The sequence below is a fragment of the Ostreococcus lucimarinus genome, chromosome 5 (assembly GCF_000092065.1).
Source record: "Ostreococcus lucimarinus CCE9901 chromosome 5, complete sequence".
In the NCBI taxonomy this organism is placed as follows: Eukaryota; Viridiplantae; Chlorophyta; class Mamiellophyceae; order Mamiellales; family Bathycoccaceae; genus Ostreococcus; species Ostreococcus sp. 'lucimarinus'.
In genome coordinates this window covers 448,167-474,111 of record NC_009359.1, presented here as the reverse complement: position 1 = coordinate 474,111, position 25,945 = coordinate 448,167, and the positions used below count along the sequence as shown (strand labels likewise).

The 25,945-nt window shown below is 60.3% G+C and overlaps 16 protein-coding genes across 16 annotated transcripts; 7 read left to right on the top strand and 9 right to left on the bottom strand.

Moving 5' to 3' along the window:
* Positions 1-155: 155 nt before the first annotated feature.
* OSTLU_49512 (predicted protein) lies at positions 156-2,483 on the bottom strand (the record flags this gene model as incomplete). Its single annotated transcript, XM_001417745.1, has 2 exons — positions 156-926; positions 1,023-2,483. 2 exons carry the CDS (start codon positions 2,481-2,483, stop codon positions 156-158), a joined length of 2,232 nt encoding a protein of 743 aa, XP_001417782.1.
* Positions 2,484-2,714: 231 nt separating this feature from the next.
* OSTLU_31749 (predicted protein) lies at positions 2,715-3,047 on the bottom strand (the record flags this gene model as incomplete). Its single annotated transcript, XM_001417744.1, has 1 exon — positions 2,715-3,047. The coding sequence occupies one exon, from the start codon at positions 3,045-3,047 to the stop codon at positions 2,715-2,717; it is 333 nt and encodes a 110-aa protein (XP_001417781.1).
* A 382-nt stretch (positions 3,048-3,429) lies between these two features.
* OSTLU_31748 (predicted protein) lies at positions 3,430-4,332 on the top strand (the record flags this gene model as incomplete). The annotated part of the gene is made up of 1 exon (XM_001417985.1): positions 3,430-4,332. One exon carries the CDS (start codon positions 3,430-3,432, stop codon positions 4,330-4,332), a length of 903 nt encoding a protein of 300 aa, XP_001418022.1.
* Positions 4,333-4,394: 62 nt separating this feature from the next.
* OSTLU_15464 (predicted protein) lies at positions 4,395-5,228 on the bottom strand (the record flags this gene model as incomplete). The annotated part of the gene is made up of 1 exon (XM_001417743.1): positions 4,395-5,228. One exon carries the CDS (start codon positions 5,226-5,228, stop codon positions 4,395-4,397), a length of 834 nt encoding a protein of 277 aa, XP_001417780.1.
* A 286-nt stretch (positions 5,229-5,514) lies between these two features.
* Positions 5,515-6,297, top strand: OSTLU_31746 (predicted protein; the record flags this gene model as incomplete). The annotated part of the gene is made up of 1 exon (XM_001417984.1): positions 5,515-6,297. The coding sequence occupies one exon, from the start codon at positions 5,515-5,517 to the stop codon at positions 6,295-6,297; it is 783 nt and encodes a 260-aa protein (XP_001418021.1).
* Positions 6,298-6,564: 267 nt separating this feature from the next.
* Positions 6,565-10,596, top strand: OSTLU_31745 (predicted protein; the record flags this gene model as incomplete). Its single annotated transcript, XM_001417983.1, has 1 exon — positions 6,565-10,596. One exon carries the CDS (start codon positions 6,565-6,567, stop codon positions 10,594-10,596), a length of 4,032 nt encoding a protein of 1,343 aa, XP_001418020.1.
* Positions 10,597-10,618: 22 nt separating this feature from the next.
* Positions 10,619-11,647, bottom strand: OSTLU_38463 (predicted protein; the record flags this gene model as incomplete). Its single annotated transcript, XM_001417742.1, has 1 exon — positions 10,619-11,647. One exon carries the CDS (start codon positions 11,645-11,647, stop codon positions 10,619-10,621), a length of 1,029 nt encoding a protein of 342 aa, XP_001417779.1.
* Positions 11,648-11,716: 69 nt separating this feature from the next.
* On the bottom strand, positions 11,717-13,247 carry OSTLU_49676 (predicted protein; the record flags this gene model as incomplete). The annotated part of the gene is made up of 1 exon (XM_001417741.1): positions 11,717-13,247. One exon carries the CDS (start codon positions 13,245-13,247, stop codon positions 11,748-11,750), a length of 1,500 nt encoding a protein of 499 aa, XP_001417778.1. The 3' UTR covers positions 11,717-11,747.
* Positions 13,248-14,026: 779 nt separating this feature from the next.
* On the top strand, positions 14,027-14,752 carry OSTLU_7191 (predicted protein; the record flags this gene model as incomplete). Its single annotated transcript, XM_001417982.1, has 2 exons — positions 14,027-14,184; positions 14,260-14,752. Coding segments are annotated over 2 exons (651 nt in total), but the record flags the coding sequence as incomplete, so codon positions are not given.
* A 1,035-nt stretch (positions 14,753-15,787) lies between these two features.
* On the top strand, positions 15,788-16,576 carry OSTLU_92756 (predicted protein; the record flags this gene model as incomplete). The annotated part of the gene is made up of 1 exon (XM_001417981.1): positions 15,788-16,576. The coding sequence occupies one exon, from the start codon at positions 15,788-15,790 to the stop codon at positions 16,574-16,576; it is 789 nt and encodes a 262-aa protein (XP_001418018.1).
* A 60-nt stretch (positions 16,577-16,636) lies between these two features.
* Positions 16,637-18,299, bottom strand: OSTLU_31740 (predicted protein). Its single transcript, XM_001417740.1, has one exon. It carries the CDS (start codon positions 18,078-18,080, stop codon positions 16,674-16,676), a length of 1,407 nt encoding a protein of 468 aa, XP_001417777.1. The 5' UTR covers positions 18,081-18,299; the 3' UTR covers positions 16,637-16,673.
* Positions 18,300-18,456: 157 nt separating this feature from the next.
* Positions 18,457-20,054, bottom strand: OSTLU_31739 (predicted protein). Its single transcript, XM_001417739.1, has one exon. The coding sequence runs from the start codon at positions 19,925-19,927 to the stop codon at positions 18,467-18,469; it is 1,461 nt and encodes a 486-aa protein (XP_001417776.1). The 5' UTR covers positions 19,928-20,054; the 3' UTR covers positions 18,457-18,466.
* Positions 20,055-20,198: 144 nt separating this feature from the next.
* Positions 20,199-21,162, bottom strand: OSTLU_31738 (predicted protein; the record flags this gene model as incomplete). The annotated part of the gene is made up of 1 exon (XM_001417738.1): positions 20,199-21,162. Exon 1 carries the CDS (start codon positions 21,105-21,107, stop codon positions 20,199-20,201), a length of 909 nt encoding a protein of 302 aa, XP_001417775.1. The 5' UTR covers positions 21,108-21,162.
* A 640-nt stretch (positions 21,163-21,802) lies between these two features.
* On the top strand, positions 21,803-22,441 carry OSTLU_31737 (predicted protein; the record flags this gene model as incomplete). The annotated part of the gene is made up of 1 exon (XM_001417980.1): positions 21,803-22,441. The coding sequence occupies one exon, from the start codon at positions 21,803-21,805 to the stop codon at positions 22,439-22,441; it is 639 nt and encodes a 212-aa protein (XP_001418017.1).
* A 579-nt stretch (positions 22,442-23,020) lies between these two features.
* Positions 23,021-24,601, top strand: OSTLU_38402 (predicted protein; the record flags this gene model as incomplete). The annotated part of the gene is made up of 1 exon (XM_001417979.1): positions 23,021-24,601. A coding segment is annotated over one exon (1,581 nt), but the record flags the coding sequence as incomplete, so codon positions are not given.
* An 845-nt stretch (positions 24,602-25,446) lies between these two features.
* OSTLU_7586 (predicted protein) lies at positions 25,447-25,896 on the bottom strand (the record flags this gene model as incomplete). The annotated part of the gene is made up of 1 exon (XM_001417737.1): positions 25,447-25,896. A coding segment is annotated over one exon (450 nt), but the record flags the coding sequence as incomplete, so codon positions are not given.
* Between the last annotated feature and the right edge of the window lie 49 nt (positions 25,897-25,945).

The window sequence follows — 25,945 nt, the reverse complement described above, 5'->3', positions numbered from 1 at the left end:
GATGTGTCGTTTGGAGGAATCTCAGATGCGCTTTTTCGGTCGCCGCGTTGAGCGATGCCTAATTGTTGATGTCTACAATGCACCGCGCCGCGTGGGCGCGGATTCATCTAAATCTGACTACGCGTCACCAATACTGCGAAGTGTGTGTCAATTGATTAAAGCTCGTCCTTTGCCGCGGATTTGGCGGACTTGGCGGCTGCGCGCTTGGCTTTGATCCAGGCGGGAACTTTGTACGCCGGCTTGATGATGCTCGGGAACTTTTTCAACGCCGGCGGGTAAGCACCCGGGCAGAATCCAGTTCCGTCGGCGTTATCGCACATGCGGTTGGCGGGATCAGCGACCCAAGCCTTGGAACCTTCGTCTACGTTGACGACTTCGTAAATGCGAACCTTGCGATACTTGGACGTGTACACTTCTCGGAAGTGCTCCGGACTGACGGAGCCTTGAGGGGAAACGAGCTTGAAGAGCAAAGACGACGCCATTTTGGGCGTCGGACGACCAGATCGATCGACGCCAAAAGTACTCGTAATCTTCTCCATCTCCACCGCCGTGGCGCGGCCGCTCCCGATGGAAGCGCCGATGCGGAAAAGGTGAGGGCTCTTGGCCATGTCGTCTCCTCCACCGCCCGCCCAAACAAGCACGTAATCGGCCAAGTGTCGAATGACCTTATGCGCTTTAGCTTCGTCCGAGGTCAACATGCGAGCGAGGTTAGCGATGTGCTCATGATTCCACGTGTTACCGTCTGCGATGGACGTTCGGTTACCAATTCCAGTGATTTGGTAGCCGTAGTCCCACCACGCCATGACGCGAGCGTCTTCGGGGGTTTGCGTTCGCAACCAGTCGTAAGCCTCGACGTAATCCTTGACCATCACAGTTCTGCCATCATTGAGCTGACCTTTGAACATGATGCTCGGCTGAGACATGCCCTCCGCCATTTGGTGCGAGTACTTGTAGAAGACTGGAATCTTGGTCGACGTGAACACCAAAGCAAGGACAGTGACGATCAAGCGAATTTGGCGAACCGTGGACGACATCCACCACTTTGTCATGTCTCTCTTGACCGTAACGCTCAAGGGTTCGGGCTTCTTGTACGCGGCTTGTTTCGACTTCTTCTTCGCCGACTTTGGCGTCTCGGTTTCTGACGGCGTCTCAGCTTGCTCGATGTCGTCGTTCCGCATGATGCTAAGCGCGTCTTCAATGGCGTATCCGATGCACACACCAACCAAGCACGCCGCAACGGGGCCGAGGAAGATGATGAGACGGACCATGCGGTTAGCGAAGTAGTACGCCACCAAGCCGTATAACGGCAAGAACAAGGCGCCCGCGGAACCGTCAAACATAAAGTGCACGACAGAGAAACAGAACCCGATCGGGGCGATGAAATAATTGAAGTGTAAGAATCGGTAATACGAGTCGGCGTTACCCGGCTGATGCTCGGCAACGCTATCAACGAGCGGATTACCGGTCTTCGTGTGCTTGATGAATAAGCTCTTCACGCGCACGGACAAGCCGTTAATGTTGTAGACACCAGTGGCGCTGAGCACTGTTATCGCGCCGATGGCGGCGGCGAAAGCCAATGTGTACATCCGAATGCGTCGCTGCCACTTTTCGCGCGACTCCATACCCGGCTTCATCGTGCGCTCGACAAACTCCAACACTTGGAAACCGAGGAACACTCCCATGGGTCCGAGTTGTTCCGCGGACGTGAAAGGAAGCGTACCGACGACGGGAAACTGAAGCGCCCCGATCGTACCTACCACAAAGAATAACGAGTACGCCTTATACAGCGAAGAGCTGTAACGCTTGTACAGCACGAGCACGGCGGCGTGCAAACCAACCATGTTGAGCACGAACGTGTACCCGCCCCAAGCGGCGACCATGTATGTGTACGCCAAACCAGCCAATCCACCGACCCACCAAGATTTCGGGGTTCTCAAAGCGCGGCACCACGTGTAAAACGTCAGGCACATCGCCGTGACGGCCAAAGATTCGTTATCGTAACCGCCCGCTACGGATCGCATCGTGTGCGCCGGCACGATCGCCATCACCAACGCCGCCACCACCGCTCCCGTGCCGCTTCCACTGCACTCCTTCGTCAACAGCGCGACTAAGAACGTCGCCACCGCCGCGAAGTACGCCGGGAAGAACACACAGACGTCATTCAACGACATCTTTAACCCGATCGCGTTGAAGACGCGCCAGAGAAACACCGCCGTGATCTGCATCCCGGGATAAATCGTCGTCCCCACGGGCCGTCCCAGCGGGTACCACGACATGTAATCGAACCACGTCTTGAATTTACTCCATCCGTTGTCCGCCAAGTACACCGTGGCGCGATAATTAAACCACGGGTCGAACTCGTGGATGATCCTTCCGTAATCTCGAACCGCGTACAGACGAATGTCGACGGCGGCGTAGACGGCGATCGCGAGCGCGATCGCGCGCACGAACCCACCGAGCGAGAGATCGATCAAGCGCTGCATCGCTGGCTCGCGTCGAGTCGCCGCGCGACGTTGTCCCGCGCGAGACGATCGACGACGAATCACGCGAACGCGCCGAAATAAATCAATCAAATCAACGCGCGCGTTTACAAATCACAGTCTAGTCGTCGTTGCGCCGCGCGAGACGATCGACGACGAATCACGCGAACGCGCCGAAATAAATCATCAATCAAATCAATCAATCAATCGACGCGCGCGTTTATAAATCACAGTCTAGTCGTCGCGCCTCGACTCCAACGTCGCCTCGTACCGCGCCGCCCGCGTGATGTCATCCTCGCCCACGCAGCACACGTCAACGCCCGCGCGCAGCATCAACATCTCGATCACTTTGTTCGCCACCTCGAACGCGCTCACGAAGCTGTCGGCGAAGTCGAAATCCGCGAGATCCGCGGCGAGCGCCATGACGAGTCGCTGCAGCACCTCGTCCTCGCCCTCGCGCGCCATCTGCGCCACGCACCTCGCGTAGCTCGCGCCCGCGGCGACGCCGATGTCGCGATTGATCGTCGCGCCGCGCTCCCACTCCTCGTCGAGCCAAAATCGCACCATGCCGGCGACCCAGGCTTGGTCGGCGTCGACGCTTCCGCGCGTTTCGTCCCCGAACAGCGTCGACGCGCGGCGCGTTTCGTCGCCGCGACGCGCCTTCGCGCGCGCGCGAGACGCGCGCGTCGACCGACGCGCGCGCGGGACCGCGACGCGCGCGTCCGCGGCGCCCGCGCGCGTCGCCATCTGCCGTCTGCGGGCGTTTCGGTGGGATTTGAAAACGATCCTTCGCACACGACGACGCGCGCGACGACGCGCGCTCGCGAGTGCGCGACGACGCGCGCGTGAGGCGCGACTCGACGCCGCGCGGGATAGCGCGCGACAGACGAGGGAACGGCGCGACCGCGCGCGAAGGCTCGAACGGGGACGCGCGACGGGCGACGACGCGATGGCGGAGGGCGCCGGACCGAAGATTGGCGACGCGCGGTCGCTGTGGAACTTCACGCCGAGCCCGGGATGGACGAAGGATGAGGCGTACGCGCTGCGACAGTGCCTGAAGAAGTTTGGGATCGGGAAGTGGGTGCAGATCGTCGACAGCGGCGTGCTGCCGGGGAAGCAGATTCAACAGCTGAACGGACAGACGCAACGGTTGCTCGGGATACAGTCGCTGGCGGCGTATTCGGGGATGAAATTGGACGTCGATCGGATCAGAATGGATAACGACGCGCTGACGGACGTGACGCGGAAGAATGGGTTGATCACGAATCAAGGGGGGATTCGAGCGAAGGAGGCGCTCAAGGAGCTGCGAGAGGAAAATTTGAAAAAATACGGGCTGTCGGAGGAAGAGGTGGAGGCGATTGAACTCCCCGCGCCGCCGCGCGCGGCCGCGCTCGGGGCGCAGAGATACATGGGGAAGAATGATATCGTGCCGGCCGAGGCGAAGACGATCGTGAAGGCGGACGCGACGACGTTGTCGCCGGAAGGGTTGAACAAGTCGCAGAAGATTGCCATGCTCAAGGCGCTTCGCAGTCGCGTCGAGAATTTGCGCGTGCAACTGAACGAAGCAGCCACGACCGCCGCCACCACCGCAGAGAATAAGGCGAAAAAGACCCCGGCCCCGGCCGCGAAACGCGCGACGAAGACGCCGGTGAAGCGAGGGAACAAGAAATCCAAAACCGACGACAGCGACGACGACGCGGCGTACGAAACCATCGCCGTCGTCGAGAGCGATGGTCCGGTGGAGATGCTGATGAACATGGGATTTGCACGAAAGAATTGCCTCGATGCGCTCGACACGTGCGGCGGCGATGTTCAGGAGTGCGTCGAATGGCTCATGACGAACTGCGCGTAAAAGTTGCTCCCGCGAGGACAGTATTATAATACAAACGTTTTTGATTAGACGAGACGGAAGACTCAAAGCCCGAATCTGTCGGGTTTCCGCGTGCCATCCTTGAACGACCCGGTTTTAATTCCTTTCTGGATCTCGCTGCTGGTCTTTTTCTCCGGCATCGTCCACTGCTGCGTCTTACAGTCAAAGTACCCGCCCGTCTTTGGATCGTAATACACCTGCGCGGCGACGTCGTAATAGTACCCACTCTTCGTGTCCAACCGCCACGCGCTCACCTCACCCCCGTTCGCCGCCTGTCCCATCTCTCGCGCCGCGTCCGCCGCGCTCGTCGGTCCGGCCAACGCCGTCGACGTCGCGGGCGGCGCGCGCGTCTCCGCCTCCGCCTCCGCCTCCGCCGCGTCTTCGCCCTCGTCCTCGTCCTCGTCCTCCTCCTTCGCCATCGCCGTCGCCTTCGTCCCTACTCTCGCCCTCGTCTTCACCGCCTCCTTCCGCTCGACGTCCTCCGTGCTCACGTCCGCGCGATCCCTCACGCTCGCCGCCGCGTCCCTCGCGTTCGTCGTCGTCGTCGCCGCCGCGTCGTGCCCGTTGTACGCGCTCACGTCCATAATCTTCACCCCGCACCCCGAGCACACCCCTCTCGCGTACGCGCACGCGTTACAGTGCGTCCCACCGTCCCGCAGCGCGCACCGGCACACCGCGCACGTCGCGCGTCGCTCGCCCGGTCGGCCGTACGGCGTCCGTCGCATCGCCGCGAGCGCCTTGTTCTCGTTCACCGGCCTTCGCGCGTCGAGCGCGCGCGCGCCTTCGAGCGCGAGGTCCCGCCGCGACATCGGTCGGCTGTGCACGAGCGCGTCGTCGCCGCGCGCGCGTCGCTTTCGCTCGCACGCCGCGCACACCATTTCGCCCGCGCGTCGCGATGCGACGACCGGACAGCGCGGCGCGCGCGACGCCTCGCCGCGGCGACGGCGCGCGATGGCGATCGCGCGAACGCGCGCCGCGCGCGCGCGCGCGCGGACGTCGGCGCGCGACGGCGCGCGGGCGCTGGGCCGACGACGGATGACGCGCGCGACGACGCGGCGACGACGGGGCGACGACGGTACGGGGACGCCGACGCGCGCGCGCGCGCTCGGTGGGATGGAAGAGTACGCGCTCGACGAACGCGTCGCGTCGGCGGTCGCGCGGGCGATGGACGGGCGCGTCGTGGGGGATGTGTCGAGCGCCGACGCGCTGGGGGCGCTCGCGTACGCGTCGACGCACCCGGCGCTCGCGGCGGCGTGCGGACTGGCGCTGGTTTGGCTCGTCCCGCTCGTGGTCGACGCGGCGTGGAAGTTTTTGTTGTTTCCGTCGCTCGTCGCGGTGGGGGCGATCGCGGCGATCGCGCATCCGGTGGAGACGCTCAAGTTTTTGGAGCGCGCGGCGGAGGAAATCTCGACGCATCCGGAGGAGGCGGCGGCGGCGTTGGCGATCGCGACGGCGATCGCGCTCGGGCCGTACATCTTGGGCGCCGCGCTCGTGGCGCTCGTCATATCGGGGACGTCGATCCTGCCGAGCGCGGTGAAACCGGTGTTACCGCGCGAATTCGTCGCCGCCACGGAACGCTTCGACGCCATCGTCGAGGCGGCCAACGCGAAGGAACGCGAAGTGGAATCGTTCGCCCGCGACGTCAACGCCAAACGCACGGAGTTACGAGCGAAACGACTGGGTCAAGCCACACCACCGCGCGATTCGGACGCTCAAACCGGTAGGTCTTCGCGCTCTGCCGCCGTCCCCGAGTTCTCGCCGGCGACGTCCAAATCGCCGGCGACGCCCAAAGCGGCGGCGACGTCCAAACGCAGAGAAATACCGCGTCGCGTCGCCGCGCCTTCCCCGTCGACCCAGACCACGACGAGTCCGCGAGAAAAACGTCTCAAAAATAGCACGCCCCTAGAACGACGCCGCGCGATGAATGACGGAACCGGCGCGCGCTAGCGCTCGAAGCACTGTAAAAAAGAAAGATTCACCGACACGCCGCGTCGCAAACCGCACAGCGCCACGCGTCGGCGTCGCGCGCGCGGGCGTCGCGCGCGCGGTCAAATGAAACAACACAGACTGATTCTCGATGGGTCTCGTGCGACGCCGCGCGCGCGCGCGACGCGACGGCGTCAAACGATTTTGGCGTCGCGATTAGATTTCGTCGGAATCGTCCTCGCGATCTTCGCCGTCGTCGCGCCGTCGTGCGCGGGCGCGGGCGCGGACATGGCCGACCGAACGTTCGAGTTTATGCATAAGATACGCCTGCCGGACGGCGACGCGTTGAAGGCGCTGTACAAGATGTCCAACGGGCTGCCCAAGGCGGGGAGCTGCTCGACGCCGGACAACGCGGTGTGCGCGAAGGCGACGCCGAACGTCGTCGTGAGCGATGGCGTGGCGTTGTTTCGCGAGACTGAGACGGCTGTTCGCTTGGAGAATCTCGGAACGGAAGATGTCGTCGTGCACGGATGGTCCACGGATAGTTCGTGGTGGTACTTGAACGATTTCGAGCCGGGGGAGAGGATCGAGCCTGGGAAGAAGCGCGCGTACGACGCGCGGTTTAATCCGCAGCAGGTTGGCCAATTTCGCAACACATTATTGTTTAACACCAGTGCGGGACCGCTGGTTCAGCTCCTGACGTCGACGGTGTATAGGAGCCCGTATGAGTTTACGGCGTTGCAGGAAAGCGTACCCTTTGACGTGCCGGTCGAGTACGATTTGGTCATGTATAATCCGACTGCGGCATCAGTCGCGATCTTGAGCGCATTCACGACGACGCCAGAAGTCACTCTCGAGCCTGCGTTGTTTGAGATTAGCGAAGAGAGCGTGCGCTCACAAAAGGTGATCAACGAAGCCGATAGAGTTTCGCAGGTAGGGAAGTGGGATTTACTTCCGGGCGAGCGCGCTCCGATTTTACGCTTGCGCGTATTAATTCGCAAAGATGAATTCGCTGGAACGGATGACAAGCGCACGAGTATCAAAGGTACAGTGGTGCTCAATATCACCTCTGAATCCGCGCTCATGCGGATTCCGTTCACGGTTACACCTCAGCGCGATTTGATTTACGTTGTTGAGAAACATTTCGAGTTCAAAGATTTGGCAAGCGCGAGGGACAAGAGCACCAAGTATTTGCACATATTCAACGCTCGCAAAACCCCAATTGAGATTCGTTCGGTGTTCACCGAAGACATGGATAGAGAGCTATCGATCAAGTTTGGCAAAGGAACCATCGTACCATCGCTCACGACAATGCGAGTCGCGCGTATTACACGCACAGGAAGCGTCGAGGGCAACTTTCACGGCGTCATTCGCGTGCACACGAACATCTCGTCCGCGCTATTACGCGTGCCTTATTCGGCCCAAGTCGTGCACGGATCACTGACGTATGATGCCGACCAGTTGATATTTCAAGCCCCTGTCGGACCTTTCGGCGATGCAGTTCCGACTGACTCGCACATCGTCAAGCGCAAGATACAAATAAAAAACACCTTTACTCAAGCGGTGAAGTTACGCTCATGGAAACTTCCAGTGGAGGATATCATCAGCACTGGCGCACAGATCGTTCCACTGACACACATCAACGAAGAAGTCGTTAGCGCAGGACAGTCATTCACCGTCGAAATAGAATATCGCCCGAAGAGCTTCCTGACGGCAATGGCGACGACGTTGAGTCTGTTGCACAACAACACGTCAACGGGGACGAAGATTCCAGTGATTGTTTATAGCGGTGAGCTCACGGTGTCGAGCACAGTTGATTTTGGCGTGGTTGGTGTAGGCCTCAAACGCAAAATGCGCGTCAAATTTACCAACCACAACCCAGTGGTGGTCGAAGTGAACACGATGATCATCAAAGGGACGCGCAGCGTTACCGGATCGATGTTTTCATTGAACGCCGACGCAAGCTATCGCGACGTTGACGTTGACGTTGACGAAGTATTCGCAATCGATGATTGCATCGAACGTTCTGGATCGACGTGTACTCAAGTAGTTCAGGGTAAGCTTGAGCCGGGAGCGACTTTAGATTTACAGTTAACCGCGGCGCCGACGGAATTGGAAAAATTGGAGAAAGAAGGTGCCGAGCTGGCGCTCACCACGAGCCTTGGTGTTAAAACGGCGACGCGATTACGTCTAGTGTCGACGGATGGTAAAGTCTTTAGTGAGGACGGCGAAATAGAAGTTACAGTTCCAGTCACTGAACTTATTCAAAAGGATCTCATACCGATCAGGCGTGAGGTCATGGTGCATAGCACGCACGGCATTCCGGTTGCCGTTTCTGGAAACCTCGAGACGGAGTCAGACTTTTTAGAGTTTGAAAGTATTGTGGACTCCACAGTGCACGCTGGCGAATCGAGTTCGATTGGTGTGATAACGTTCGACACTACGCGTCAAAGGAACGAGTTGTCGCATTTCGCAGAAACTGCGCGGCTGAAATCGTGGTCCAATCGCTTCAAGAAATACAAGGGAGCCATCGAAGAAGACTATCTCGAGGAATCAATATCGAAAGTAGACGTGCGTCGGTTAGAAAAGCTTCACCGTTCCATGAAGCGACTCGAAGAAGATGGAGCATTGACTGCGTCCGGTCGAGTGATATTTTCTTCGGAAGCACAGAATGGCCATCATACGGTTGAAGTGCGTGCGAAAATCACGTTTCCCAGATTTTTAGACGTCACGTCCGAAGACGTCAACGTTTTGGGTACGTCGGAGCACGTCGTTATCGCGACAAAGGACGTGCCGACAGTAATCAGCGTGAAAAATCCGTCGACCACGCGCGTATTGTGCTTGCGTGTTCTCCCAATCCTCACGAACTCGGCTCCATCTCGCCGATGGAATGGTCGGCAGACGCAGACGCTCGAGCAATCGCTTTTCCAAACAAATATCAGAGCCGCGCGAGCGTACGCGAGCGTTTATGAAAATGGGCTCCGACAAACATCGGTCGATCCAGGTTTTGTTCCAAACTACAAGATCGATCGCGGTGGCGTATGCTTGAGACCTGAGCAACAGATAGACGTGCTGTCCACCGTGTTCGATCCTCGTTCGCGTCAAACGACGTACAAGGCGGCCGTGTGCATAAAAAATGACGACACGCTCCTGGAATGTATCGAGCTCATCGGGTACTCTGGTACATCAGTAGTTGAGACGGAGACTCCGATGAGTACATCGATTTATGTTCGTGTTGTGTTGGCGTTAGCGTGCATCGTGGTGGTCTATGGGACAGCGTCGCGACGAGAAATTGATTCGCCCGCGGGCTCACCGCGCGACGCTGTCCAAGATGAAATGTTCCGACGATCCGCGCAAGAGCCGTGCTCCGTGGATGATGAAGATGCGGAGAAAGCAACCGTGGATCGAATTGGTGAGATGATTCATGGAGAAAGTTCAAGTTCAGAAGCAGAGCGGGAACAAATCGTCGATGAACCTGAGCTCGAAGAGCCCGTGTCTGTCGCTGCGACGCAGCAAAGTGATGATTCTGCCTTGATCAACCACGAATTGACGGCAGTTGAGAAGCACAAACCGCCGGTCGATCGCATACTAGTGCAAGAGCCAAACCGACGTAAAGGAAAGAAGGAGAATGAAACGACGCCTCGCAAGAAAGAGAAGGCAGAGACAGGCAGAGACAAGGCGAAGGGGTCCCGCTCTGAGACCGATCAAAAGCAGAGACGAGCCCGTGATAAAAAATCGCAGCAAAGAGTCGAAGCTGAAAAGACGCAGAACGTTGTGACCAAGCCGCTTGGCCCCGTTCGGTTAGCACCACGCTCTGTTTTTCGTAAAAAAACACTATCAGTCGCTTCGTCGGACAAGGCGACATCGCACGCCGGCGAAAGGGGTTCGCCTCAGGCGCACTTTGATATGTACAACACGATGTTTTCAGAAGCGATCGGTGACGATTCGTACGCACGTAGATCAGAGCAAGGCACGCCACCTGGATCTGTGCGCGAATATACGACGCCTCCGCATTCGCGACCGAGCAGCGTTCGCAATTACGACATGTGGGCAGCACCCGCATCCAGCCGCGGAAACGGCGACATGTGGAGCGGTGACGCTCGATCGACTACAGGTCTACATTCTAGTAATCTCTTCAGCTTCCCGAGCGATGGAGACGGCGTGCGAGCAAGCACGTCACTTCGCGACTCCGAACCATTTTCGCCGCAAAGCTCGACGAGGAGCGGATGGCAAAGCATGTTGTCCCAGTGGGAGGAGCGAGAGGATCGCGATGAGAAAAGCAAAAGTCGTTCGCGCGACGACAGCTTTTCGCACTCATAGTATCGCTTATAATAGTCTAAGTCTAGATGATATCATCTTCTAAGCCTAATTCCTTCAGTGTGTATCGCCACAGCTTCTCTGCCTCGCCTTCGACGAGCGCATACTTGCTCGGCGTACGCTCCTCGCACTCGGATGTAAAATACGGCCCGATGGTGGCGCTCGCCACCGCCTCGGTTCTTGTCGCACAGTACAGCGAACATCGCGCGCCTTGGTCAGCAGTGAGCAAAATTCGCTCGAATAATATCTTATACAAAGACTGTAACCACATCGGAAGCGTGCGAACGACGCCAGTGACGATGTTTCCAGGGTGCAACACCAGCGCGCGCGTGCCCGGCGCCTTTGCGCGCAGACGCGCGTCGAGCGCCTTTACGAATAGCACCTCCGCGAGCTTGCTGGACGCATACGCCGCTTGCGAGCTGTACGACGAGCGTTTAAAGTCCATATCACTCAAATTTAACCCCGTGCACAATTCGTGCAGCTTACTACTCACGAAAACCACCCTCGCATCCCCAGTCTCCGCCCCAGTCTTTCGCAGAGCGTTCAACAGCGTCATCGTCAGCAACGCCGGTGCCAGGAAATTCGCCTGTAAATGCTGCTCCCGCCCATCGCTCGTCCTGACGTACGCTCCAGACATATCGAAAATCCCGGCATTATTGATCAACACGTCCAACCGTTTCTCACGTTGTTGAAACGCCTTCGCGAACGCTTCGACGCTCGCGAGCGAGTCCAAATCCAACGCCATCACCGCGCAGTCCGGCGGCGCCGTCCCGACCGCCGCCGCCTCCTTCGTCCAACGCTCGACCAATGCCTCGGCCTTTGAGGGAGTGCGACACGCCAAAACGACGCGCGCGCCGCGTTTGACGAGCGCACGCGCGGTGGTGACGCCGATTCCGCTCGTCGGTCCGGTCACAACGCACGTCTTGCCGCGCAGGTCGTCGACGATGACGTCCTCGGCGCGGCTCGGGAGGTGCTTGCAGTGATAACGCTGCAGGAGGATGTCGTTCAGAATGTCCAGACGGCATCGGACGCGCGCGAAAACGTCGAAGAGCATGGTGCGCGAGCGCGCGTGTGGGCGCGAAGTGAAGCGAGGCGCGGCGAAGCGTCGTTACGTAAATGGATATTGATACTGACACAACGTACGCGGGGCGCCGTTAGACGGCCATTTTCATCTCAATTTTAGGGTGGGGATCGTAACCGACGATCTCGAAGTCGTCAAAGGTGAAGGAGTCGATATCCTTCTTTTCCGGGTTGATTTTCAAAATCGGAAACGGTCGCGGCTCGCACGCGAGCTGCTTTTCGAGCGGCTCCACGTGGTTCGAGTATACGTGCGTGTCTCCGCAGCAGTGCACAAAATCACCAGGTTTCAAACCGCAAACTTGCGCAATCATGCACGTGAGCAAGGAATACGAAGCGATATTGAAAGGAACGCCCAGACCCATGTCGCACGAGCGTTGGTACATTTGGCAGCTCAACTCGCCGTTGGCAACGTAAAACTGGCAGAACATGTGGCACGGTGGCAACGCCATCTCCTTCAACGCCGCCGGATTCCACGCCGTGAGTAAAATGCGACGATCGTTCGGGTTGTTCTTGATCTTGTGAATGACCTCAGCGAGTTGGTCCACGCCCTTGCCAGTGTAGTCGGCGTGCATGTTCGTGTACTCGGCGCCGAAGTGTCTCCACTGGAATCCGTACACCGGACCGAGATCACCGACTTCGCGTTCAGTCAAACCAATAGAATCCAAGTACTCGCGACTTCCGTTACCATCCCAGATGTTGATCTTTTTCTCGGCCAACTTGTTCGCGTTCGTCTCGCCGGCGACGAACCACAGCAACTCTTCCGCGACGCCGCGCCAGAAGACGCGCTTGGTCGTGAGAAGTGGAAACGATCGGCGAAGATCGAAACGCATTTGATTGCCAAACGTAGAAATCGTCCCAGTGCCGGTGCGATCGCCCTTCACCGCGCCTTGATCGATGATTTCGCGAATCATTTCCAAGTACTGGTATTCTTCGTGCTTGATCGAGCAACCCGCGGGCAGAACCTCGTCGGCCTTCGGGCGGAACTTTCCGCTCTCGGCGTCGGCAGTGACGTACGTCAAAAATTGAAACCTCGTGCCTTTCTCAATCATGGGCTTGGACTGTCCATAGAGCTTGAACTTGGTGGCGTCGATCTTCGGGATGAAGGCGTCGCATTCGAATTCGCCCTCCACCTCGGTGAGGTGCACGGCTTCGCACTTTTCGCTTTGAAGCGCCTCTTCGTAAATTTGCGCCCCACCGATCACAAACGTCTTCTCAATCCTCTTTTCGCTCGACGAAATCGCGCTCAGCGCGTCATCGATGGACTTACGCACCAGCACCCCCTCCGGCAGCGTCTCCGCGCCGTTATTATTCTCGTCGTTCGCCTCCGCCAATCCCCCGCTTCGACTCAGCACGATGTTCAACCTTCCCGGCAGCGGTCTGAATTTCCCCGGAATCGATTCCCACGTCTTTCTCCCCATCACCACCGCGTTCATCGCGTCCCCGTCCCGCGTCTCGCTCGTAATCTTTTTAAAGTATCCCATGTCCCCGGCGAGTCGCCACGGCAGCGCGTTCTCCCTCCCGATCCCTCCCTCGCGCGTCGCCGCGACGACGACTTGAAACTTTCCATCGTTCATCGCGCTCGCGCGGTCTCGTTTCATTCCTCGCGCCGCCGTCGCCGTCGTCGTCGTCCCGCGTCGCGTCGCGTTCGAATTCAAAGTCGCGTTCGCGCGCGTCGTCGTCGCGCGCGCGAGACTTTCGATCGCCCGTCGACCGAGCGCCCGTCTCGCGAGCGCGTGAATGGCGCGCACCTCCGCGCGTCGCGTCGCGCGCGTCGTCGTTCGCGCGCGTCGTCGTCCGTCGTCGTCGCGGTCCGACGCGCGCGTTCGAATTTTCAAACGCGCGACGGAAAGACGCCGCTGACTGTTTGCGCACACGCGTCGCAGAAACAAGACTTGGGTACAACACGGAGCATCGCGCGGTTTAGGGTTTAGGGTTGCGTCTCGCGCGCGACGATTCCGCGCGGCGTCGGCGCCGCACACGCGCGCGCGCGATGCGGCGCGCGCCGCCGCCGCCGGACGACGCGCGACGCGCGGTGGTGACGCCGAATGTTCCGCTCGCGCGCGCCGCGGTGACGCACGCGCCGATCGGCGCGGGCGGGACGACGATGGGCGCACCGCCGCGGTTCGGCGGAGGGGCGCCGCCGCGCGGCGGGCCGGGCGCGATCGGGATGGGACCGCCGATCGCGGGCGGCGCGCCGTTCGGCGCGCCGCCGATGGGCGGCGGCGCGCCGTTCGGGATGGGACCGCCGTTCGGGATGGGCGCGGCGACGGGGATGGGGACGGGACCGCCGCCGATGGGCGGACGACCGACGCCGGGACAGTTTCGAGGGATGGCGATCACGCACCCGAGCGGACTGTCGCCGGATTTGTTGCGGATGTTCGCGCCGAGGGCGCCGCTGAAGTGGTGCGCGCCGCCGGCGAAACCGAAAAAGACGCAGCGGATGCAGGGGGTGGCGGCGTGCGTGAAGGAGTTTGAAACGGCGTCGAAGACGGCGACGCAGAAGCGGAAGGCGTCGAAGAAGAGGAATGAGGACGCGGACGAGGGCGAGATTGAGGTGGACGAGGACGATGATGGGCGAAAACCGAGCGGGGTGTACGTCGTGGTGACCAAGGAGGAACGCGCGGCGCGCAAGCGCGCCGCCGCCGAACGGAAATCTCGCGAGTTGATCGAGGCGGGTTTGGACGGATATCGTCCGAACGAAAACCCGAACGCGACGAGCGATCCGTATCGCACGCTGTTTATCGCACGGTTGGCGTACGACGTAGATGAAGACAAGCTCAGGCGCGAGGCGGAGTACTACGGCGCCGTGTCCGACGTCAAGTTGGTTCGCGACGAGAAGGGGAAATCTCGCGGCTACGCCTTCATCGAGTTCGAGCGCGAGGGCGACATGCGCGCGGCGTACAGGGGCATGGATGATCGTCGCATCGAAGATCGAAGGGTGATCGCGGACGTCGAGCGTGGGCGCACAAATAAAGGGTGGTTACCTCGCCGTCTCGGCGGCGGCGTCGGTCGCACGCGTGCGGGGTCAAAACGTGAAAACGTCGAGGCGCGCGGTCGCGATCGAACGTATGATGATCGTCGCGAACGCGAGCGTAGAGAGATGCCGCGCTCGCCGCCGCGCTCGCCGCCGCGCGGCGGTCGCGCCGCGCCGCCGCCGCCGCGCTCGCCCTCCTCTGAGGAAGAGGGCGAACTCGGCGAGCGCGCGCCGGCGCCTCCACCGCCGCCCGAGGATAGAAGACGCGATCGTTCGCCCAGTCGCGACAGACACGACGACAGATACGACGGCCGAAGTCGTGGTCGTTTCGGCGACGATAGATACGATCGCGACAGATACCGCGACCGCGACGGCTCGCGAGAACGCAAACGCGGCCGCGACTCGCGCTCGCCGTCCCCGCGCGATCGCAGGGACAAGCGCGATCGCAGAGACTACCGTTAGCGCACCGATGCGTCGCGCGCCGTAAGCACCGTAATAACAACATTTAGACGATTTAGTTTACCCAATCTTCGTTTGGCCCGTCGAACACCAGTCGTCGACTCGCCGCTCAGCATCACCGCGAGACGTCCGACGAACGCCTCTCGCGCGTCACCGCCGACGTGCGCGTGAACTCTCGCAGGTCCGTGCGACGCGTCGCCGCGATCGCGTCGATCGTCGCGTCAATCGTCCGTCTCGGTCGTGATGAGCAATTGTTGGTAAAAGGTCTGAATCCACCGCCCTCGCGGCGTGTCGACCACCGCGCGCGATATCGAGCGCGCACACGCCTCACGATGCGCGTTTGACGCGCGCGGCATGTGAGACCCATCCCAAGAAAGCGACCCTGGGATGGGCAAAGGCGCCGCGCGACAACGCGCTCGCGAACAACCGACTCGAGCGTCCGTCAGATACGCGTCGACGGTGTAGAAATCCGTCGGTGTCCCTTGTGACGCTCATAGTGATGTCAAACGCGCGCAAATAATCGGTGGCGTGTGCGCGCGTGCAAGAGGTGGATGCGTTGGATAAGTGAATGATCAAAGCAAGTGCAGCTGAACCGACGACGGAACGAAGCTAACGATGGAAAGCGAAGCGAAGCGCTCCTCGAGGGTCGACTGACCGATGCATAACTCGCGTGATCGCAGCATGGTCACTGAATCAACATCAGGACGCTCGAAGGTTCGTATCGGCGGTCAATGCGAGCCGTTTTGGCGACATTTCAACACTGCCGAATGGGAGCCAGAATGGCGAGCGCTCGTGGGCGTGTTGGAGCACGAGCATGTGTCCGTAGATTGGCGGCTTGCGATCGAACGTTTGCGGCACGACTTGCACGAAAAATCCGCGAACTTGAGGTTGAGTGCTTACAAAGATTGGCTGGGTCACTTGGAGGATATGCTTCATCACGAAAGAAGCGAACAGCTGCGTGACGTTCTCCAAGAGCTCCTCGAACATGGCAAATGGGACGTTATGGACGCGTTATTCGTGAACGCGACGACCCAACGTGACGCGGGCGAGTCGTGTTTATGCTTACGCGTTTTGCGAGGGCTTTGTCTATTCATCTCGAAGATGCGCGAGAAGTTTGTCGGGGAGAAAATGGAATCGCTGTTGGCGCGTTTACTCGACGAGACAGAGGATCAGAAGAACAAAGTGGAAATTCTCGAGTTATTGCTCGTCGTCGTCGCTGATGATCAGAATTCTCAGCGCGACTTCATGAGACGTAACGGCGTGTCGACGGTATGCGCGATGTACACGTCCGACGCGAGCTCGAGTGAGTTGCTAGAGGGGGCAAAAACGTTCATCAGCGTCTTCATCGAGTACATCCTCCCCGGCGGCAAAAAAGCAGCGCTGAGTAGCGCTCTCACCGCTGAAGCGCGCGAAACGGTTGCGGAATTGATCGGAGCGCACACAAAAGATGTATACGTAGTTAAGCTATAGCGGATTAGGGAATAGTGATTCATTAGAGGTTGTCATGATATTGCATTATGTACAGATACAGCGCGATGCATGCGATGCTGCGACGGCGTAACCGGAGTTACTCGTCTTCGGGGTAAATGGACGTGCAGTCTTCGTCGAACAAATCGCACGACGTCACAGGATTCTTCAGATCATTTGCGTCGACGTCGTCTCGACGTGCGGGCGTTCGCGCGGGGACCTTCGGGCGGTTCGCCGGTCCAAAGTTAGCGGTACGCAGGACGTACGCCGAGCTGATGGCGTCGTAGAGCTCCTCGCCCATGCTACTGTCGGTCACTTCGCATTCGACATCGACGAGGACGCAGTGAGAGTCTTGGTCTAACCAAGCGCGCTCGTGAACGATGTGCTTGATCGAAGCACCCACGTCGGCTATCTTGTTGCACACGCCAGCGATACCACCCGGTCTGTCGGGAACGACGCACGCGAAGCGCACGAGTCGCCCGTCCGAGACCAAGCCGCGCTCGAGCACTTTACCGAGCGTGCTCGTATCGATGTTACCACCGCACATGGCGACCACTACTTTCTTGCCCTTGAGACCGGGGAGCTTATCGGTCAAGAGTGCGGCCAAACCGGAAATCCCAGCGCCCTCTTGCACGAGCTTTTCGTTTTCGAGAAGTCTCAACATGGCGACGGCGATGTCTGACTCGCTGACGAGTACGATATCGTCAATCAAGTTTTTAACGGTTTGGAACGAGCGCGGACCCACGGTAGGAACGGCGAGACCATCAGCGAGCGTCGCCGTCGTCGGCGCCTTGACGGGTTCACCCGCTTCGAGCGCGAGCGTCATGGAGGCGCAGCGCTCGGGCTCGACGCCGATGACTTGGCACCCCGGCTTGAGGTGCTTCACGGCGAGCGCGATACCGGCAATCAAGCCACCACCGCCGACGGGAATCACCACGGCGTCCGCGTCGCGAACGTCTTCGAGCATCTCGATACCGACCGAACCGGCGCCGGAGATGATTTCAAAGTCGTCGAAACCGTTGATGTACTTGAGCATTTCGCCCTTCACGACGTAGTTCTCTTTCGCATACGCCGCCGCGTCCGCGATCGTGTCCCCTTCCAAAATCACGCGCGCGTCCAACTTTTGGCACTTCGTAATCTTCGTCAGCGGCGCGATCGACGGCATGATCACCGTCACCGGAATCCCGAGTTCTCTTCCGTGATACGCGAGCGCCAGCGCGTGGTTGCCCGCGCTCGCCGCGATGACGCCTCGCTTTCTTTGCTCCGCGTCGAGCGCCATCAGCGCGTTCCGCGCCCCTCGCTCCTTAAACGACCCCGTCGCTTGTTCCCACTCGTGTTTCAAGTAAATCTCCATCCCCGTCAGCGCGCTCAGCGTCTTCGAGTGCGTGCACCGCGAGCGCACCACCCCTCCGCTCACCTTTTCGTACGCCTCTCGCACGTGTTCGTACGACGGTATCTCCAGTCCCTCCGCCACGCTCGCGCCCGGTCGCGGTATCACCGCGCGCATCACCGTTCGCGTCCGCGTCGTCGTTCGCGTCGCCGCGCGTCGCGTCACCGCGCGTCGGCGCGTCGTCGTCGTCGTCGTCATCGCGACGCCGTCATCGCATCTTTCGCGTCGCGTCGTCGCCGCGCGCGTCGGCATCGCCGCGCGCGTCGGCATCGCGTGCGTCATCATCGGACTTCGGTGCGCCGAGCGTCGCGAGTGCGGTCCGCGTCGCGCGTCGCGCGTGCGTGTGCGGATGAGTCATCGCGAATGGATAATCCGCGCATGGGCCCCCCTGGAAAACGAAGCGACACGCGGGTGTGTCGACCGACGGCGGCGGCGGCGACGGCGGCGGCGCGACGAGACGTTGGATGGAGTTAAATACATGCGCCGACGGACGCCGACGGTGACTAACGCTTGAGGAGATCGTGCACGTCCTTGACCCAGTCGAAAATCTTGGCGTTTTGCTCGTGAAGCGCGAACGCGGCGCGCTTCACGCCCTTGGGCTCGTCGAAGGGGCGGAGGACGCTGTAGTGCGACTGGTGGACGTGCTCGGACAAGATGTGCTTGAGACGCGAGTCCTCGGGCGCGTTCTCGACGTCGACTTTGCGAACGGCTTGCGTTTTACTGGCCTCGTCGATGAGTTTGTCAAAGGTGCAGTCGGTGACGGCGCCCTTGATGCCGGTGGCGACTTGTAACTTTTTGCGCACGTGGGCGTTCGCGGTGTCGAGGAGCTCGTGCGTCTCGGTGGCGACGAGGAAGCCTCGGAATTTACCAATCTTTTGGTTGTAAAAGATGCCACCGGCGACGACGATGATGACGGCGACGTTTATGGCGTAGAGTGCGAAGGAGACTCCCGCCTTGGTCAAGAACTCTTTCTTGGAGAAGGTGCACATGAGGTCGGCGGCGTTGTCGCATCCCTTGGCGATGCCCAACGCGAAGACGATCATGACGCCAGAGTTGACGATTGGCGGCAAAAGTGATGCACTGATGGCGACACCGACGAGTGAGTTGACACCACTACTCGAGATGGCGTTCGCGACGACGACGCCCGAGGCGACAGCGATTAAGCAGCCTCCGACGAGACCGTTCGTCTGTCCGCGACCAGCCATCTCCGTCGTCGGGATTGGATTTTCGCCGTACGCCACGGCGAAAGGTCCGTAGACGACGCCCACAACCGCGCCCATGAGGAAAGTCACGACCGCCGCGCGACACTCAGCGGCAATCGAGCCCCAAAACAGCACCGGATCCCCGATCGCGAGCCCAAACGCAGAACTCAAAATCGGCCCCATGAGCGGCGAGATGAGCATGGCGCTCAAGACGACGACGGCGGAATTCGTCAACAAACCAACGCCCGCGATCACGCTCGCGCACATGACCGACACATAAAACCCTCGTCCATCGCACGATTGATCGACGATTTCGTTGAAAAGCTCCTCAACACTCTTCCCCGTATCCGCCGAGATGTACTCAATTTTCCGTTTCTCCAACCGGTCCCGCCGCCGCTTCCACCGTCTCGCGAACTGTCGATCCTTCGCCAGCGCCCCCTCCGCCTGCGCCTCGACCTTCGTCTTCAAATCGCGAAACTCTTGCACCAACGCCGCCGGATTCGGTCGATGACTCGCCACCTGAATCGACGTCACCGTGCCGAACACCACGCCGACGCCGCAATTCGTCAGCACGTTCATCAATTCGCCCGCGCGCGCCGCCACGCACACCACCATGACGACGACGCAATTTTCGCACTCTTTGCACACGATGTACTCCCCGACGTGCGTTTCGTGTCCGATCCCTCCCTCGTGCGTCAGCGCGTCGAGGACGAGCTGCCGATGACTGTTCGGGATCGAGGCTTCGATTTTGCGCAGCGACATGGCGCGTCGACTTTAGGTGGATTCGCGCGCGATCGCGAACGCGATCGATTCGCCGAGACGCGTCGGCGTTCGTTCGCGCGCGTCGCGCGCGTGCGTCGGCGCGTCGCGTCGGCGCGTCGCGTCGGCGCGATCGCGTCGGAGAATGTCGCATTGGCATTCGAAAACGGGTTTCGTTACAGAGGCGGTCGGTCGTTACAGAGGCGGTCGGTCGGACGGATGGGCGCGAACGCGCGTCGTCGCGCGCGCGGGTGCGGCGCGCGCGTCGGGACGATCAGGGAACGAAGTGCTCGGCGACGGCGCAGCGCACGCCGCCGCCGCCGACGCGCTCGATGGTTGAGAAATCGACGGCGACGACGCGGTCGTCGAAGGCGGCGCGGAGTCGCGCGCGCTGCGCGTCGTCGAAGGCGGCGAAAGCGCGGGCGGAACACGCGAGGGCGGGCTCGCCGGAAGCGGTGCGCAGCTCGAGGACGTTGCCGCAAAAGGCGTCGACTTGGGCGTGGGTGATGGTGATGATTTCACGGCGGCCGCCCGCGGCGAGCGCGTCGAGGACGCGTCGACGATCGGCGGGATCGGCGATGGAGTCGGCGCAGACGATGGCGACGGAAGAACACACGCTCATCATGACGTTGGTGTGGTAGATCGGTCGACCTCGAGCGTCGAGGGCTTTAAACGTAATCGGCGTGAGATTTTCGGCGGCGCAGTGCTCGGCGACGACTTCCTCGTGCGCGCGTTCGGAAAGCGCGACGTACGCGACGCGTTCTTCGTGGTCGACCACGAGCGATCCCGTGCCTTCGAGAAACTTTGGAGGGTCTTGACGCTCGTATCGCAACAGCGAGTCGTCCACGACCAAATTCGGGTGCTTGTGCTTCAAGAATTCGATGATATCCTCCCGACGCTCGAGTCGGCGGTTTTCGTCCTTCATCGGAAAGAGTTTCAACTTTCCATCGCGAAGCGTGTGCCAATTGTTCGGAAAACACGCGTCCGGCGTGGCGTGCTTCTCGTCGTGCGTGAACAAATTAATCTCGATCCCGAGCGCTCGTAAACCTCGATACAGCGCCTTATGCTCCGCCACCGCGCGTTCGCGAATCTCCAAAACGCTCAATCCGTCGCTCGTCGACGCCATAAAGTGATTATCGCGCGCCGCCTGCGCGTTCGTCCCGAACGCGCTCGGCACGATCATCAAGCACTCATTCGCGCTCTGCCCTCCATGCGTCGCTCTCCTTCCCGCCTCGATCGACGTCTCCGCGCCTCCGAACAATCCGTCGCTCGGCTCGACGCGTCTCAACCCGTTCCCGTCGTCCGTCTCCACCCCCACGCGCGCGCCGCGCGCCGCGAACCACGCGATCGCGTCCACGCCCGCATCCGTCAGCCTAAACGTTTCTCTCGCGCTCTCGCGCGCGTACGCGTCCACGACCAACGGTTTCTCCCTCGCGTTCTCGCGCGCCAGCACCACGTCGACGCCTCGCGCGCGCTCCGCCTCCGTCGCGCCTCGAAACGCGCGCTCGACCCCTCCCTCTCGCCCGCCGCGCGCGGGAAACGCCTCTCGCACCGTCGCCGCGCGATTCGGCAGCGGCTCCTCGTCCTGCTCCGTCCACAGCGTCGCGCGCGGCGCGCGCGCCTCCGCCCCCGCGCTCGGTCGCGCGAGCGCGAACGCGTCCGCGACGCCGTCGACGACGAGCCAACGACGCATCGCGGCGGGACACGCGACGAAGGACGGCGCGTTGGACGACGCGAGGCGCGCGAGACGACGCGCGGCGTCGCGACGGCGCATGCGCGGGCGTCGCGGCGTGACGCGGGGTCGAACGACGACGGACGCGACGGCACTCGACGACGCGCGCGAACGGCGAACGGCGACGGCGAACGGCGACGGCGACGATGACGACGACGGCGTTCGTCGAGGGCCTGTCGAAGGCGTTCGGGCTGATCGTGCTGAGCGAAATCGGCGACAAGACGTTCTTCATCGCGGCGCTCATGGCGATGAAACGACGACGCGTCGACGTGTTTCTGGGGGCGTGGAGCGCGCTGTTCGCGATGACGGCGCTGAGCGCGTGCGCGGGGACGATGTCGGCGAGAGCGCTGTCGCCGGTGGTGACGAAACGGGCGGCGACGGGGTTGTTTTTTGCATTCGGCGCGCGAGGCGTTCGGGACGCGTGCGCGCGAGGCGACGACGACGACGACGAGTTGAAAGAAGTCGAGGCCGAACTCGCGGGACGACAGCGAAACGCGAAGAAAAAGGCGACGACGTCGTGGGCGGTGTTCGCGGAGGCGTTCGCGGTGACTTTTTTGGCGGAATGGGGCGACAGGTCGCAAATCGCGACGGTGGGACTCGCGGCGCAGAGCGACGTCGCGGGCGTCACCCTGGGAGGAGCGCTCGGGCACGCCGTGTGCACGGGCGTGGCCGTGATCGGTGGTAGACAACTCGCCGACCGCGCGGCCAACGCCGAGCGCGTCGTCACCGGGATCGGAGGATGTTTGTTTTTATTATTCGGCGTCCACGCGTTGCTTTCGGGATGACGCGAGACGCGTCCGAGCGCGCCGCCGACGAACGTCGCGCGTTTCAATTCGTATTCACGCGCATTTCATCGTCGCGCGCGCCGTCGCGCTTATTTTCGACGCGATCGCGCCGCGAGCGTTCGAACGCGCGCCGCGTCTCGCTCGGAGTCTCTCGCGTCGTCGTCGCGTCGCGTCGCGGCGTCGGATTTTTAAACTGTCACCGTCGCCACCTGCGACGAAATCGTCGACCGCACACGCGCGCGCGCGCGCCGCGCGGTGGTGCGCGACGAAGAGCGGACGAGCGATGCGATTCGCGTCGCGCGCGGACGCGGACGAGGACGAGGACGAGGCGTACGACGCGTTGGAGAGGTGCGCGGTCGACGACGCGCACGATGCGCGAGCGACGACGACGACGACGACGCGCGCGACGCGCGCGAGGCGCGCGACGCGCGAGGCGCGCGTCGAGCGGAATGACTGACGGAAACGCATCGTCGCAGCGCGCACGAACACGAGGGATTGCTGCAGGCGGAAGCCGGGCGCGAGGACGAGGCGCGCGAGCGGGACGGCGACGACGCGCGACTGTTTTCGGGCGTCGGCGAGGACCTGGATGGGAAATTCGCGCGATTGTACGCGTACTTTAACGCGAAAGGGTACCGATGCGCGCTGACGTCGAGGGTGGTGAACTTGTGCACGCTCGGATTTACGATTTGGTTGAGTGGGTTGCTGTTGCTGTACGTGGATTACGATTATTTGCGAAACCAGTGCGCGTCCGAGGCGGAGCAGTGCGATATTTTGCGGGATGCGGTGTTTAGCGAGCCGTATCAGTACGGTGGTTTCGTGCGAAACGCCGTGGTGACGATGTATTTGCTGTTGTTCTCGGCGTATTGGGTGTGGAGCGCGACGCGGTTGGCACACGACGCCGCGCCGTTGGCGACGATGCGGAAATTTTGCAACCAAAAGCTGGCGCTGAGCGATAGGGATTTGTACACAATCACGTGGCCAGAGGTGCTACAGCGCGTGGTACATTTGCAAGCGACGACGAGGTTGAGCATCGCGCGAGATTTGAACGAGCACGACATCGTCGCCCGGATTTTGCGAAAGGAGAATTATCTCACCGGTATGGTCAACAGAGACGTGCTCAAGCTTTCGCTCGACGCTCCAGGATTGCAAAACCATCGCTGGTTCACGAAAGTCATCGAGTGGAATATCGATCTAGCGGTTTTCCACGGCATGTTCGATGACAACTTCACGATTGTGCCGTCATTTTACGACGTTTCTGCGTTGCGTCATCGTTTTCGATGCCTCGCCATCATCAACGCCATTCTTTCGCCATTCGTCGCGATTTTCCTCTCCATGTACTTTGTGTTGTCGTACGCTGAAAAGTTTTACAACACCCCGTCCGCGGTCGGAGCGCGAGACTGGAATTCTTACGCATACTGGCGCATGCGCGAGTTCAACGAGCTTCCGCACTTTACGCAGCAAAGATTAGCCGCAGCGTACCCGCACGCGAAGAAGTACGTCGCGCAGTTTCCGTCGCCGGTGGTAAACATTTTGGCAAAGTTTGTGTCATACGTCGTCGGCGCGTTCGCGGCATGCGCATTGTTTTGTGCGATCGTGGACGATCGATTGTTGCAGGCTTACGTCGGCGATCGCGATTTACTTTGGATTACGGCGGTTCTCGGTACCATTCTCGCGTCCTCTCGGGCGTTGATGGCGACGGAAAACGCCGTGTTCGAACCCAACGTCATCATGTCAAAGATTGTCGCGCATACTCATTACTTGCCCAAGCACTGGCGGGATGCCGCACACAAGGAAGAAGTTCAACACGAGTTCAACTCTTTCTTTTCGCTCAAGGCTGTGATGTTTCTGGAAGAGATTGCATCCGTCTTCGCGGCGCCCTTCGTGCTTTGGTTTCCCTTGTGCGATTCTGCGGACGACATCATTCAGTTCGTCCGACAGTTCACGGTGAACAAATCAGGGGTCGGGGACATGTGCTCTTTGAGTGCGTTTGATTTCAATCGCCATGGGAATAAGCACTACGGCGCGCCAAGTCACGCGAGCAAGGAGCAGCGCAGCCGCCAAGGGAAAATGGAGAAGAGCTTCTTGACGTTTCAGGCGACTTATCCTGCGTGGGAACCGGACGCAAGCGGACGCGACATGTTGAACTCACTCAATGGATTTACTAACGCCAACGAGAGTGCGCTCGGCCGATCTGCTGACTTGAGTGCGAGTGTTCTGAAAAGATCAACTCGCCTGAAGGATCTGTCGACGTCTCCCGAGAAAGCCGGCGTACGTCATCGAGGTGGCAATGGTAACGCCATCTTGCGTCAACCAGCGCATGGGAGCGGATCGATGTTTCAACCGGCGTTTGTTAGCGATATACGAGACGGAGACTCGCTCGTTGAGGCGCTCAGCGCGAGCCAAACCGTGTTGCAACACTTCTACGAGGATCAAGCAGATACGCACGATGTCGACACCGCGGCTAGGAACAGCCCGACCCGTGACGATGTTTCGGGCGACGCCATAAAAGCTGGGACACCAACGATTGATATGATTCAAATGTATCAGCGTCCTGCCGCGACAGTCACGCAAATGGTGTCGTTTCCGGAAGAAGCTTCGATTGACCGCGCGCAAAACGGGCAGCCTTCTGTGCTCGACTCTTGCTTGCTGCCAACATCAACGGTTCTTCCGCCGGTGGAGGACGCCACATGGAGAGAACATTAGAATGTAAAACACTGTAAAACACTGTAAAACACTGTATTCGATAGAAAGCTACTGTACGACTATTTCTTTGACTTCTTTGCCGGCTTAGCGGGTGTTTCTTGTGCGCGCTTCACTGACGCTCGAGTCTTTTTCGCGACGGGCGTCGGCTCTTTCTTCTTCCCTTTCGCGGGCTCTTCTTCGCTTGACTTCTTCTCCTTCACCTGTGCTTTCGCAGGCGTCTTTTTCTCCTTTGCCGGCGTCTTCGCCTTCGCCTTGGCTTCCTTGGGCACCACCTTCGGCTTCTCCGTCGACAAAATAGCCTTGTAGCCCGGGAAATCATAGTCAATCCCAGCGGCTGCGATCTTCGCTCGACGCTTCTCTTCCGCCTTCACCAAACCAACATTGCGTTTCACCTTCTCCTCGTCAGTTCGCTCCTTATTGTGCTTCGCCGCCGCTCTTCGTTGCCACGGCACCGTCTTGAACTTTGTCCCCGTCCCCTCAAACGTCTTCGGGTGCACCTTCTCCGGCTCCAGCAGCGTTATCTTCAGCACTTGATTCGCGAGCAAATAATTATTCATGCTCTCCGCCACGATCGACGCTACCTCGGGGTGCTTGAACTCCACGAACGCGTAGTGCTTGCTCTTTCCCGTTTTTTTGTTCCTACTCACTTTGACTCGAGTGACCTCGCCGAATTGCCCAAAGTACTCCTTCATCTGCGCCTCGTAGAACCCGTGCGGGACGTGGCCGACGTAAATCACGCGAGGAAGTTCCTTTTTACCTCCCGCCTTGCCCTTCTTCGTCGACACCGAGGCGAGCGGGATG